A 13,076-nucleotide genomic window follows, 5' to 3' on the forward strand; every position below is an offset into this window, starting at 1 on the left:
TTAGTATCCGGTAGCATTGCCTTTAAATTGTTTAACTTGGGTCAAACATTTAGAGTAGCCTTCCACAAGCTTCCCACAATAAGTTGGGTGAACCCATTCCTCCTGACAGAGCTGGTGTAACTGAGTCAGGTTTGTAGGCCTCCTTGCTCGCACCCGCTTTTTCAGTTCTTCCCAAAAATGATCTATGGGATTGAGGTCAGGGCTTTGTAATGGCCACGCCAATACCTTGACTTTGTTGTCCTTTGGAAGTATGCTTGGGGTCATTGTCCATTTGGAAGACCCATTTGCAACCAAGCTTGAACTTCCTGACTGATGTCTTGAGATATTGCTTCAATATAGCCACATAATTTTAAATTGTGGAATAGTGAATTATAAGTGAAAAAGTCTGTAAATAATTGGAAAAATTACTTGTCATGCACAACGTAGATGTTATAACCGACTTGCCAAAACTATAGTTTGTTAACAATAAATTTGTGGAGTGGTTGAAAAACAAGTTTTAATGACACCAACCTAAGTATATGTAAACTTCCGCTAATGCTAATACATCTTTAAATGTAACCACAGGGAACACAAGACTAAGTTAGGTTATTGGCTAATCCTGAGTTTTACTGTGATTACTGTATATCATTTGTCAGTACAGCAACATGGCAAAGTCTGGCAGTGCAATATAACAGCCAGTCACTATCATGGCTACATTGTCTTGTCCACTGTCCTCTTCTGGCCAATGGTCATCATCCTCTGAGGACAGAGAGACAGTGAGGACACACAGGACTACACCAATCAGAGGACAGGAATACACCAGCTAGCAAGCCAGGCTGAACCCTCCACTGAGGCATGGGGAGGGTATGAGAGGTAGGGAAGCTGAGTGGAGACATTGAGGCAGTGTTGTCTGACTGATTTCTTCAAGCCTCATCAAACAGCTGATTCTGTGAGGTCATTGATTTGGTCAGAGAGACCGCTCAGCTCACCTGGTTTCCCTGGGCTGCAGTGTGCTATATTGTGTGAGTGGCAGATTGATGGCTGAGAGAAGTAACACAGACAGTAGCCCTATCCTGCAAATCAAATCAAAATCAAATCAAATGTATTTGTCACATACACATGGTTAGCAGATGTTAATGCGAGTGTAGCGAAATGCTTGTGCTTCTAGTTCCGACAATGCAGTGATAACCAACAAGTAATCTAACTAACAATTCTAAAACGACTGTCTTATACACAGTGTAAGGGGATAAAGAATATGTACATAAGGATATATGAATGAGTGATGGTACAGAGCAGCATACAGTAGATGGTATCGAGTACAGTATATACATATGAGATGAGTATGTAGACAAAGTAAACAAAGTGGCATAGTTAAAGTGGCTAGTGATACATGTATTACATAAGGATGCAGTCGATGATGTAGAGTACAGTATATACGTATGCATATGAGATTAATAATGTAGGGTAAGTAGCATTATATAAGGTAGCATTGTTTAAAGTGGCTAGTGATATATTTACATCATTTCCCATCAATTCCCATTATTAAAGTGGCTGGAGTTGGGTCAGTGTCAATGACAGTGTGTTGGCAGCAGCCACTCAATGTTAGTGGTGGCTGTTTAACAGTCTGATGGCCTTGAGATAGAAGCTGTTTTTCAGTCTCTCGGTCCCAGCTTTGATGCACCTGTACTGACCTCGCCTTCTGGATGATAGCGGGGTGAACAGGCAGTGGTTCGGGTGGTTGATGTCCTTGATGATCTTTATGGCCTTCCTGTAACATCGGGTGGTGTAGGTGTCCTGGAGGGCAGGTAGTTTGCCCCGGTGATGCGTTGTGCAGACCTCACTACCCTCTGGAGAGCCTTACGGTTGAGGGCGGAGCAGTTGCCGTACCAGGCGGTGATACAGCCCGCCAGGATGCTCTCGATTGTGCATCTGTAGAAGTTTGTGAGTGCTTTTGGTGACAAGCCGAATTTCTTCAGCCTCCTGAGGTTGAAGAGGCGCAGCTGCGCCTTCTTCACGATGCTGTCAGTGTGAGTGGACCAATTCAGTTTGTCTGTGATGTGTATGCCGAGGAACTTAAAACTTGCTACCCTCTCCACTACTGTTCCATCGATGTGGATAGGGGGTGTTCCCTCTGCTGTTTCCTGAAGTCCACAATCATCTCCTTAGTTTTGTTGACGTTGAGTGTGAGGTTATTTTCCTGACACCACACTCCGAGGGCCCTCACCTCCTCCCTGTAGGCCGTCTCGCCGTTGTTGGTAATCAAGCCTACCACTGTTGTGTCGTCCGCAAACTTGATGATTGAGTTGGAGGCGTGCGTGGCCACGCAGTCGTGGGTGAACAGGGAGTACAGGAGAGGGCTCAGAACGCACCCTTGTGGGGCCCCGTGTTGAGGATCAGCGGGAGGAGATGTTGTTGCCTACCCTCACCACCTGGGGGCGGCCCGTTAGGAAGTCCAGTACCCAGTTGCACAGGGCGGGGTCGAGACCCAGGGTCTCGAGCTTGATGACGAGCTTGGAGGGTACTATGGTGTTGAATGCCGAGCTGTAGTCGATGAACAGCATTCTCACATAGGTATTCCTCTTGTCCAGGTGGGTTAGGGCAGTGTGCAGTGTGGTTGAGATTGCATCGTCTGTGGACCTATTTGGGCGGTAAGCAAATTGGAGTGGGTCTAGGGTGTCAGGTAGGGTGGAGGTGATATGGTCCTTGACTAGTCTCTCAAAGCACTTCATGATGACGGAAGTGAGTGCTACGGGGCGGTAGTCGTTTAGCTCAGTTACCTTAGCTTTCTTGGGAACAGGAACAATGGTGGCCCTCTTGAAGCATGTGGGAACAGCAGACTGGTATAGGGATTCATTGAATATGTCCGTAAACACACCAGCCAGCTGGTCTGCGCATGCTCTGAGGGCGCAGGGGTCAAAGGGGCGAAGGGGTCAAATGTGAGACAAGGGCTAGAGCACAGGTTTATTTTTTGCTAAGCTTCTGAATTTTTTCCTGAACTATTGAATCTGCGTGAGAGGTCAGCTGCTGCTTTGGGTAACAAAGGCGATATAAAACAGGGCTACAGGAGTTTGGTGGGGATTGGTAGAGGAGATTGTTAGCGTGTTTTGATGGAGTCCAGCAGGGCAGAATATCCTTAGCAGGGTCAGTTGGTGATTGCTGAAGAAGACGTGATCCTTAGTTTGTAATGAAATACTGCAGCGCCAGACAAGCAGGAGAGCAGAGCCAGCACGCACTGAGCCAAATATAAACACGCAGTACCGCAAACAGGCCTATGTTGTGACAGGCCACAGTGTACAGACAACAGACACAGTGTAATCTGTCTGAATAAGCCTCAGGATTAGCTGGAATAATGACAGTGTAATACTGTTCCCTTTGATGATTGATCTTTATCAACAGCAGAGAGACACACCTCTATCACTAAACTATCATTAGGTCTACAATTACATGGTAATTAGGGAAGTAACAACTCACCGATAAACATCTGAATCAGGTACCAATACAAGCGTAAGATACAAGTGCATCGGGCCGCGGACACCAAACCGATCCAAATGTAGCATGCATCGGTCAGAAAATAGATTCAAACGTTACGAAATCACCAGTTCAACTGATGCGTCCTCTCGTTCAGTGACGAACTGCAGGTAACTGTGTTGACAGTCATTGACCTAGGCAATATCAGTAGCCTAGGCAAACTGTGGACTGTACCCAGCTTCACACGCTGACCAACACGAGTTAGGCGGCCTGTTCCTGATCTTGCACATCTGCACGGCACCTTCAGCATATTTAAATGATAAAATGGCTTGCGTGGTATTAGGCTTTATTAGTTGAATGACAACCTATGTCATTTGCTAGGTTATTGTCATCTACACGGCCGGACGACCATATATCTTTTATTAAAAGCAAACTTCATGCATTGCTTCACATTGTGTTGAAAATATTTTACACATTTGATCATGAGGCTATGAGAAAATATTACAGTTTTCAGGCTAATTTCCTGAAATTCTACACTTTTTGCCATGGGTCTGAGTGAAAAATGTGCTTTTTAATATCTCATCTCATGCTGTTGTTCACATTGTTCACGTTCCTGTATCATATTGGAACCCATGTCTAGATACAGTTGAAGTCAGAAGTTTACATACACTTAGGTTGGAGTCATTAAAACTAGTTTTTCAACCACTCCACACATTTATTGTTAACAAACTATAGTTTTGGCAAGTCGGTTAGGACATCTACTTCCAACAATTGTTTACAGACAGATTATTTGACTTACTCACAATTCCAGTGGGTCAGAAGTTTACATACACTAAGTTGACTATGCCTTTAAAGAGCTTAGAAAATTCCAGAAAATTATGTCATGGCTTTAGAAACTTCTGATAGGCTAATTGACATTATTTGAGTGAATTGGAGGTGTACCTGTGGATGTATTTCAAGGCCTACCTTCAAACTCAGTGCCTCTTTGCTTGACATCATGGGAAAATCTAAAGAAATCAGCCAAGACTTCAGAAAAAAAATTGTAGACCTACACAAGTCTGGTTCATCCTTGGGAGCAATTTCCAAATGCCTGAAGGTACCACGTTCATCTGTACAAACAATAGTACGCAAGTATAAACACCATGGGACCACGCAGCCGTCATACTGCTCAGGAAGGAAGCGCGTTCTGTCTCCTAGAGATGAATGTACTTTGGTGTGAAAAGTGTAAATCAATCCCAGAACAACAGCAAAAGGACCTTGTGAAAATGCTGGAGGAAACATGTAGAAAAGTATCTATATCACAGTAAAACGAGTCCTATATCGACATAACCTGAAAGGCCGCTCAGAAAGGAAGAAGCCACTGCTCCATAACTGCCATAAAAAAGTCACACTACAGTTTGCAACTGCACATGGGGACAAAGATCGTACTTTTTGGAGAAATGTCCTCTGGTCTGATGAAACAAAAATAAAGTGTTTGGCCATAATGACCATCCTTATGTTTGGAGGAAAAAGGGGGAGGCTTGCAAGCCGAAGAACACCATCCCAACCATGAAGCACGGGGGTGGCAGCATCATGTTGTGGGGGTGCTTTGCTGCAGGAGGGACTGGTGCATTTCACAAAATAGATGGCATCATGAGCGAGGACAATTATGTGGATATATTGAAGCAACATCTCAAGACATCAGTTAAAGCTTGGTCGTAAATGAGTCTTCCAAATGGACAATGACCCCAAGCATACTCCCAAAGTTATGGTAAAATGGCTTAAGGACAACAAAGTCAAGGTATTGGAGTTGCCATCACAAAGCCCTGACCTCAATCCTATAGAAAAATTGTGGACAGAACTGAAAAAGCGGGTGCGAGCAAGGAGGCCTACAAACCTGACTCAGTTACACCAGCTCTGTCAGGAGGAATGGGTTCACCCAACTTATTGTGGGAAGCTTGTGGAAGGCTACCCGAAACGTTTGACCCAAGTTAAACAATTTAAAGGCAATGCTACCAAATACTAATTGATTGTATATAAACTTCTGACCCACTGGGAATATGATGAAAGAAATAAAAGCTGAAATCAATTATTCTCTCTACTATTATTTTGACATTTCACATTCTTAAAATAAAGTGGTGATCCTAACTGACCTAAGACGGGGAATTTTTACTAGGATTAAATGTCAGGAATTGTGAGAGAAAAAAAATGAGTTAAGATGTATGTAAACATCCGACTTCAACTGTACGCATCGTATCATCTTGAAAGGGAAAGATAAACAACATGAATTAATATTAGGGATGTTGAAGTGAGGCAAAGCTGCTGAGTCAATACAGACACACCCTTGTATGGAGGAGACTGCAGCAGAAAAAACACTAAGAAAGGAAATGTCAACTACTACGAAACTGATCACAGCTCTCCCTCGGTTGTTAGACTATATGTCCTCATTGCATATGTATGAATCAAGATGAAGTTCACTGTGAGCTGAGGGGACAGACATGGTACTATGTTGTTATCCCTCACCCTGTCCTCTCTGTAAGTCTTAATGGGATAGTCTGCCAAATGAAGGATTAAATACTACTGTAATACTACAGTAATACTACTACAGTAATTCCACACACGTCACTCCATTACCAGCTTAGGTAGAGCAGTGACAGTTACTATGTTGGCAGGCCTATATGTAGAATAGTAGGAGGAGAGATTCACTATTGTTCCGTTGGGGAATGGGTATGCCTATAGTACCACTTGTTCATTCCATTACATATGATCTCTTGCCATTCAATGAAGACAATCAACAGACCTGTAGTGATGACGGAACCAGATATAGTCCTAGTTCAAGGTTTCAAGGAGGATCACAATCCACGAAGACCACAGTCAATGTGTTCAAAGTGAAAAGCTGTGGTCCCCTCCCCACACACTCTCTCTCTCTCTCTCTCCCCAAATACTTTCCACATTACTCAGCCCATCAGCCACAGTCTGCGTCCAGGCACGCTCTGCTCCAAGGTCTAGGCACTGCCTGGCCTGCCGTTCAGAGTCACAGCAGAGAATCATTACACTACCAGACAATGTAGACAGAGGAGAATTTTCCTGTCAATGGTCCAACTGCCCCATCTGACCTTTGACCCTGATTTAACCAGCGACCAACATTAAGCTTTTAGAAGCACACAGAAACATACTACATTTTACAAAAAACAATGATGTGGCGAAAAGGAGGAAGACTTTTGGAACCATAGCCCTTTGACCTGTAACAGAGCACGAGTGTCATCACTGAAGGATCCAGGTCAGAAGCCTATTGGTACAAACGAGATTGTGGAGAGTCTGGGCTGCAAGCAAAAAGTGAAGACAACCCTCTTCGGCCCTGTGGAGCCCCATCCCTGAACCCCTCTCACTCTGTCATCACATAACCCACATGGAGCCCCTTCAGCTGAGCAGTAATCAGGCCAGCTCAAATTAGGCCTGAAGCCTCTCTCTCTGTCTGTCTCTCTAGCTCTCTGTACCAACACAGCACCCAGGTCCTAATTAGGGCTGTAATGGTGACCGTATTACCGTCACACCAGCAGTCACAAGTCATGACCGCAGTCAAATTCCATGTGTTGGGTGTAAGATAGCCCACCGACTGATAATGTGCCACAGCCCTAATGACCATCTTCCTAGCTGTGCCAGAAACAGTAGGCGAAGGGAAGAGCCTGGAGCACTTAGCCTTAGTTTACCAGCTCAGAGGGCCTGAGCCCCGGGGCAAAGGCAGCTAAACACAGGGACTGCAAGGAGGGAAAACAGGGCGGACAAAAGTCTGAGACCCACTTTAAACTATGTAGGCCAGGGAAAGTATGGTTTTGTCTAGATAGATATCTCAAAAGGTACCAGCATACAATAAGTTGCGTATCACAACAATAAATCACCAGCTTCATAAACAATGCAAGGAAATATCCACACAGAAAGATGGGATAGAATAGAAGCACTGACATATCGGACTTACGATGTCCTCAAAATTGGGCTAGATACTGTAAGTTATAGGCCTTTATGCCCCAGGAAGAATTCCAAATTATTAACAATCTTCAAATTTTACATGAATATCTTAGCTATTTTTTTTTATAAAACAATGAAGTTTATGTTAAGGTGTAAGGTCAGTGTGAAAGCATTGAGCAGGATTCAGGTAAAGTGATCCTTGTAGATGGAAGAAAGGACTCATTGCCATTCTGTTCAGTGGAGTTCTTCTGCTTGTCTCAGGCACATTACATAGGCCAGTTAATGCTCTATAAAACATACTTAGTAAGGAGGAAAGAATTTGAACTGGTATCCCTGTAAAGATCTGCTTTGGAACGGATATCTTATGGGTCAGCTCAGCCACATAATACAATAATGTTTTAATCAGGTTTGTCGATTCATGTCATTAAACTTCAAGGGATACTTTGGAATTTTAGCAATTTACTTTCCCAGAGTCAGATGAACTCATGGGTCCCATTTGTATGTCTCTGCATCCAGTATGAGGGAAGTTAGAGGTAGTTTTGAGAGCCAATGCTAACTAGCGCTAGCGCAATGACTGGAAGTCTATGGCCTCTACTAGAATGCTAGCAGTTACCATATACTTCCGGTCATTGCGCTAACACTGCATAGCAATTGCGCTAATGCTAGTTAGCAACTTCCTTCAAACTGCATGCAGAGACAAAAAAAATGGTACCCATGAGTTCACTGCCAAAATTCTGAAGTATCCCTTTATTGAGGGCACCTATCGAAGATGCTTCCTCAAATCAGCATTAATGTCACTAACATTATGGTTCTCAGAGCACAACACATATTCATCACAAGTCCAACTATCTGGAGCTTAAAGACAACAAGTGTGTCATTCCCCCCCAAAAATGTTTTGTATTCGTATCTGAAAAGCGGGATTATGTTGTTTATCTACTGAATAACACGGATGAAATTAAAAACTTCCTCTGACCTCTGAAAACCAACATGTTTGAATGCCAACACAAGATCAATGCCATTAGTTTACTCTGTCTACCAACCCAACAATAGCCAGAGGACAAATCCCCAAAAGGATATTGGACAGTCTGGCCCCAGAGTAAAGCCTCCCTCTCCTCTCCACCTTGTTCTAGCTTTCCAATTCATATTCTTCATCTCTTGACAACACTATCCCCATTCACCACTCTCAATATATCTCCAGAGTGGCTTTGATATCTACCTTTAAGAATGATGGAAGAGTTAAAGTTCTCAGTCACTGCGACAGATTTCCATCATATGGATTGAAACATTTCAATTGAATAATGGAATTTCAAAATGATCCTTTTTCCCTCAAAAGCATGGTCATAACTTTTTTTAAATCAAAGCAGAGGTTAACTTGGCCACGCAGACAATCGATCTGAGATCGACTTAAAAGATGCACTATGCAGAAATCGCTCTGCCATTTCCTGGTTGCTAAAATTCTAATCAAGTTTGCCTAATTTCACTTTATGTGACAAAACAAGCAAGTATAATGAAGAGAATCATTGTACCATCTAAATCATTGTGAAATATATTTTCCAGAATCAAAAATATTGTATTTTAAGCTGTTGTACAAAACCGAAAGTAAAAGAAGCAAAGACTCAATTTAAAAACCTGAAGCATAGAAATATTGCACATAGAACAGCTCTTCCGCTTTAGACTTGCTTTCAATGAGAATGTCAGCTCTATAACTCACATTTCTATTTGAATTTTGTGGGGTCACCGAAAAAGTTACATATTGCAGCTTTACGTTTCAGTAATTGGATTTTTTTTTTTTTTGCAATAACCCCTGATGACATGTAAATAAAATAAAATAAAATAAATATTGGTCGCTTACACATATTTTGCAATGTTATCGCGGGTGTAACGAAATGCTTATGTTCCTAGCTCCAACAGTACAAAACAATACACACAAATTTAAAAAAAGATAAATATAGAAATATTAGAACAAGTAGCTAACTACTCTCATGAAGCCCTTTATATATCTATGCCTCTCAGCTATCTAGTTGCTATCTGACTGCATATTCACCCCTCTTACCTTGAAGTTGGAACAGTTGACCCAGGTGGTAGCGATGCTGTCCACCATCCTGTCCAGACCTGTCTGGTCTTGCTCCAGATCCTGGGACCTATCCTTATCCAGGATGTAATCTATGAGCTCCTGTCCCACCTGCACCTTCCTCCCCAGGTCTTTCTGCACCACCTGGGCCAGACAGTACTCCATATTGACCTCCATGGTCTCGGCCTCGTCTCTCCCTCTTCGGTCCCACCACTAGCTTCCACTGATCCAGGCAGTGTGAAGGCCGAATACAAATGGGTGTGACCCCCACCGGGCGTGTGTGCCCTGGAAAAAAAAGGCAACACAAGAGCAGGCTCCAAACACTGGATTGATGTAGCCTATTTATATCCCTTGGGCAGGCCGTGAACTAGGCTGTGTGATGGGTGCGAGGAGCTAGCTAGAGGTCAGGCCGCGGGGATGGAGGGAGCCTGGGGAATGACAGCTATGCACCATGTGTGTCTGGATGGCAGCTGCGGAGGGTTTTCTTCTCTTCTCTCGCGCTCTCTTTTTTTTCTTCTTTGTGTTGAAGTGAGTCTGAGCCACTCTGTTAGTACTAGGCTGGGCAGAGATGATGGTTGTGAGAGCAGCCGTGGGTAAGGCTCATGAAGTGACAGTAACTGGAGAAGGAGAGCAGGGAAGGTCTGGAAGGGAAGAGCTTCATAGCTTAGTGGTCCCTAGTTCCCGGGAAGGCCTGGGGTCAAGAATAGAAAAGGGAAGGCCGTTAACACAATCCCACCCTCCTGTCTTCAAATTGTAAATGCTACACAACCTGCCGCCATGGCAACTTGGGTCAATGTAGAGTTCACTTGAGCCCCTAAGCCCGGTGTGTTACTGGGCAATTCCACAATAAAGGACACTGAGACTCAGATTTTTCATTTTAAAATGTATGCCAAAAGAGCCTGCCCCCAAATAAGGCCAGGTCCACACCAGACCAAATCTGAACCAATCATAGACGTCTATGTTTCACAAGTTTGTACATCACAGTACAGCACAGTGAAGTAGATATCTTCAGTACAGTACATTTCTGTACTATAGTGTTCGCTACACTGCTGTGCTGTACTTTTCTTTACTGTTCTATACTGTACAAACATGTGAAACACATACATCTATGAGTGGTTCAGATTTGGTCTGGCCAAGGCGGTCCGACCAAATTTCAACCAGTTTTCTACGTCCATGGACATCCGGTGCCCAGTCGGGGAGGATACTTAAATGGAAAGAGGGTAGGTGGTAGGTGTCATTAAGAACTGGGAGAGGTGACATTAACTGGAGAGAGAGAAGAAAGAGAGTGAGAATGGCAGAGAAAGAGAGAGGGAGAGGTTTTCCAGACTGTTTTCACAGTCTTGCTTTGACCACCAGATGACAGATAGAGAAAGAAAAGTTATGAGCTGAACATAACAGTATGCCAGTGGAAGGGAGGAAACTAGCAGGTGACCCAACTGTGGTTTGTGACTACTATGATTTCCCATTGTAGCCAATTCAACTACAGTAATTCTGTTAGCAATTTGGTTTTTTCGAACGGAATTTCAATGCACAAGTTAATGATTCTTAAACTGACAGAAGGCAAATATTATTATTTGTTTACTATAGAGAAGTGTTGATATTAGTTGACAGGGTCTTTACTTCAACATTACTGTGTGGTGATCTATTTCTAATACCTTTTAAGACTTTTTCTGATAGATGTTGTCTAAAACCTCTTTTCTATCTGTTTGACTAAAATTCAAAGGCACTCGCACATCTGAGCTATCCTTTTTTGCAAGTGGATGGTAACAGTTCAATAAGATGAGAAAAAATAAGAAAGCCGCACACTACTGTTGATAGTATCACTGCTCTTGATTAAGCTTTACGTATATGACTAGAAATTAAAGCCTTTGTTTATTCCTAATTTTTAGGATGGAAAATGTATATATACACCTTTATTTAAAGAATAAAATAAAAAATGAAATACTCATTTGACATGCTCCTATGAACTTCAGATGCTGTTTCTCATGGGTCCTTTATGTGGAAATGCCCTGCTGCAATGTTGACACGTCATATCAAATCGGCTTTGTTTGTGTATGATGTGACCTGCTAGCAAGAAATGCATAATTCTCCTAAGAAGTATGTCGAATTTGTCTGTGTCTGGGCAATACAACTGTAGTCAGAGTTCGGTCAGACATGCCAAACTGCTAAATGGACAAATATTTGCACTGTCAGAAAGTCTGACATTACCCACAAACTAAGAACCATGAAGTAGGCAATTTTATATGAAATATCTGTTAAATGTATGGGTGATATAGCCGGGTCCAAAGTCTCTGTGGTTTTGCTAACTCCTATGTTCGTTATCATGCCATGGGAGTCTTGGGACCATGCTATATGGTTCCAAAACCGTATTATCATGGTTCTCAGTTTGTGGGGACTGTCTGATTGCATGAATAGACAGAACACACTCACAGAGGATTACTTAAACAAAGACTGTCAGACCCACAACCTAAGAAGTCATACAACACAAGCAAGACTTGTCACGCACCATTATTTTGGTATTTACACTGAAAAGGAACGATTAGCTGCCTACAATAAATAAACAGACACAATTATGACAAGCATCCGTGTGCTTGAATTATTGCACAAGTAGCCTTGTACAGTTTTCTACTGTATCTAACGTTAGCTAGCTTTTGTATCTGCTTTGTGGCTGACAGCTAGCCAACAGCAGCAGTCGTATGTGCTTGCCAGTTATTGCTTAGTCAAGCGCTGTCTGGTTAAAATATACCACTAATTCCTATAAGAGACTGACAGTTAAATGAAAACACGTTCAAAAACAAACGCATATTTTGACAACAATTATAGCAACTATGGACCGGAGTCAAGCGTTACAGTAGATACCCTCTTATTTGAACTAGCGCTAGCCCTTTTTCATTGATTAGCTAACGTTAAATGTAACACCACACATAGCTAGCTTACTGTTAGCTAACGTGATAATCTATTCTGAATGAAAGCATGCATACATTTGAAACGGTTTGTCTTATTACTTACCATGCCATACTCAGATCAATACAAATTTCCCGAAGTCTTTGTAAATATTGTCGGGTTATGACTATTGAGCAGCATCGAGGCACCTCAGTCGCCACCCGGAATACCGTTTGCTGGACAAGAATGGTATTGACGTGGGGATGCGCTTGGAGATGAGCGAATGCACATCTGTTTTCTACTTCTCCCCTAAATATATTTCCTTCAGCGAATTAAATTGCCCTTGATGTGGCTAATAGTTGTGTGAATGCAGCGTTTCTAAATTTGAAGAGTGCCACAGCAACTCAGTAGTTTATGTGAAGGGAGGCGCAATGGTGCAAGAGCCACCCAAGCGATTCATGTCCTGTTGCTCTGAACCTGTCAAGCTAGTAACGCCTTGATCACACCAATAATCATAATCAACATCTGGATGTGTGCAACAAAAGTTCAAGTCACATTCTGCTACAATTTTTGTCAAGCAGTCTACGCGTAGATTGACACATACGTCAGATAAATCCAACATATGCACCACAGACGCTGCTTTCCATTGGAAATTACTGCACTTCTGCTGTACCACAATGAAAAACACTGTCGGTGTGACCGAGGCGTAAGCCACTAGTCTTCAGCGACA

The 13,076-nt window shown here is 42.8% G+C and overlaps 1 protein-coding gene across 1 annotated transcript in view; it reads right to left on the reverse strand.

Moving 5' to 3' along the window:
* Positions 1 to 12,766, reverse strand: part of LOC115129841 (CLIP-associating protein 1-like) — a 140,027-nt gene extending 127,261 nt beyond the window's left edge. Inside the window, exons 1-2 of the mRNA XM_029660647.2 lie at positions 12,473 to 12,766; positions 9,446 to 10,154 (exon numbers count right to left, since the gene is read on the reverse strand). Of these exons, the coding sequence (XP_029516507.1) occupies positions 9,446 to 9,640 (195 nt within the window). The 5' untranslated portion in view covers positions 9,641 to 10,154; positions 12,473 to 12,766. The remainder of the gene's footprint in view (positions 1 to 9,445; positions 10,155 to 12,472) is intronic.
* Positions 12,767 to 13,076: the final 310 nt, after the last annotated feature.

Source organism: Oncorhynchus nerka, linkage group LG1 (genome assembly GCF_034236695.1).
Source record: "Oncorhynchus nerka isolate Pitt River linkage group LG1, Oner_Uvic_2.0, whole genome shotgun sequence".
Classification (NCBI taxonomy): Eukaryota; Metazoa; Chordata; class Actinopteri; order Salmoniformes; family Salmonidae; genus Oncorhynchus; species Oncorhynchus nerka.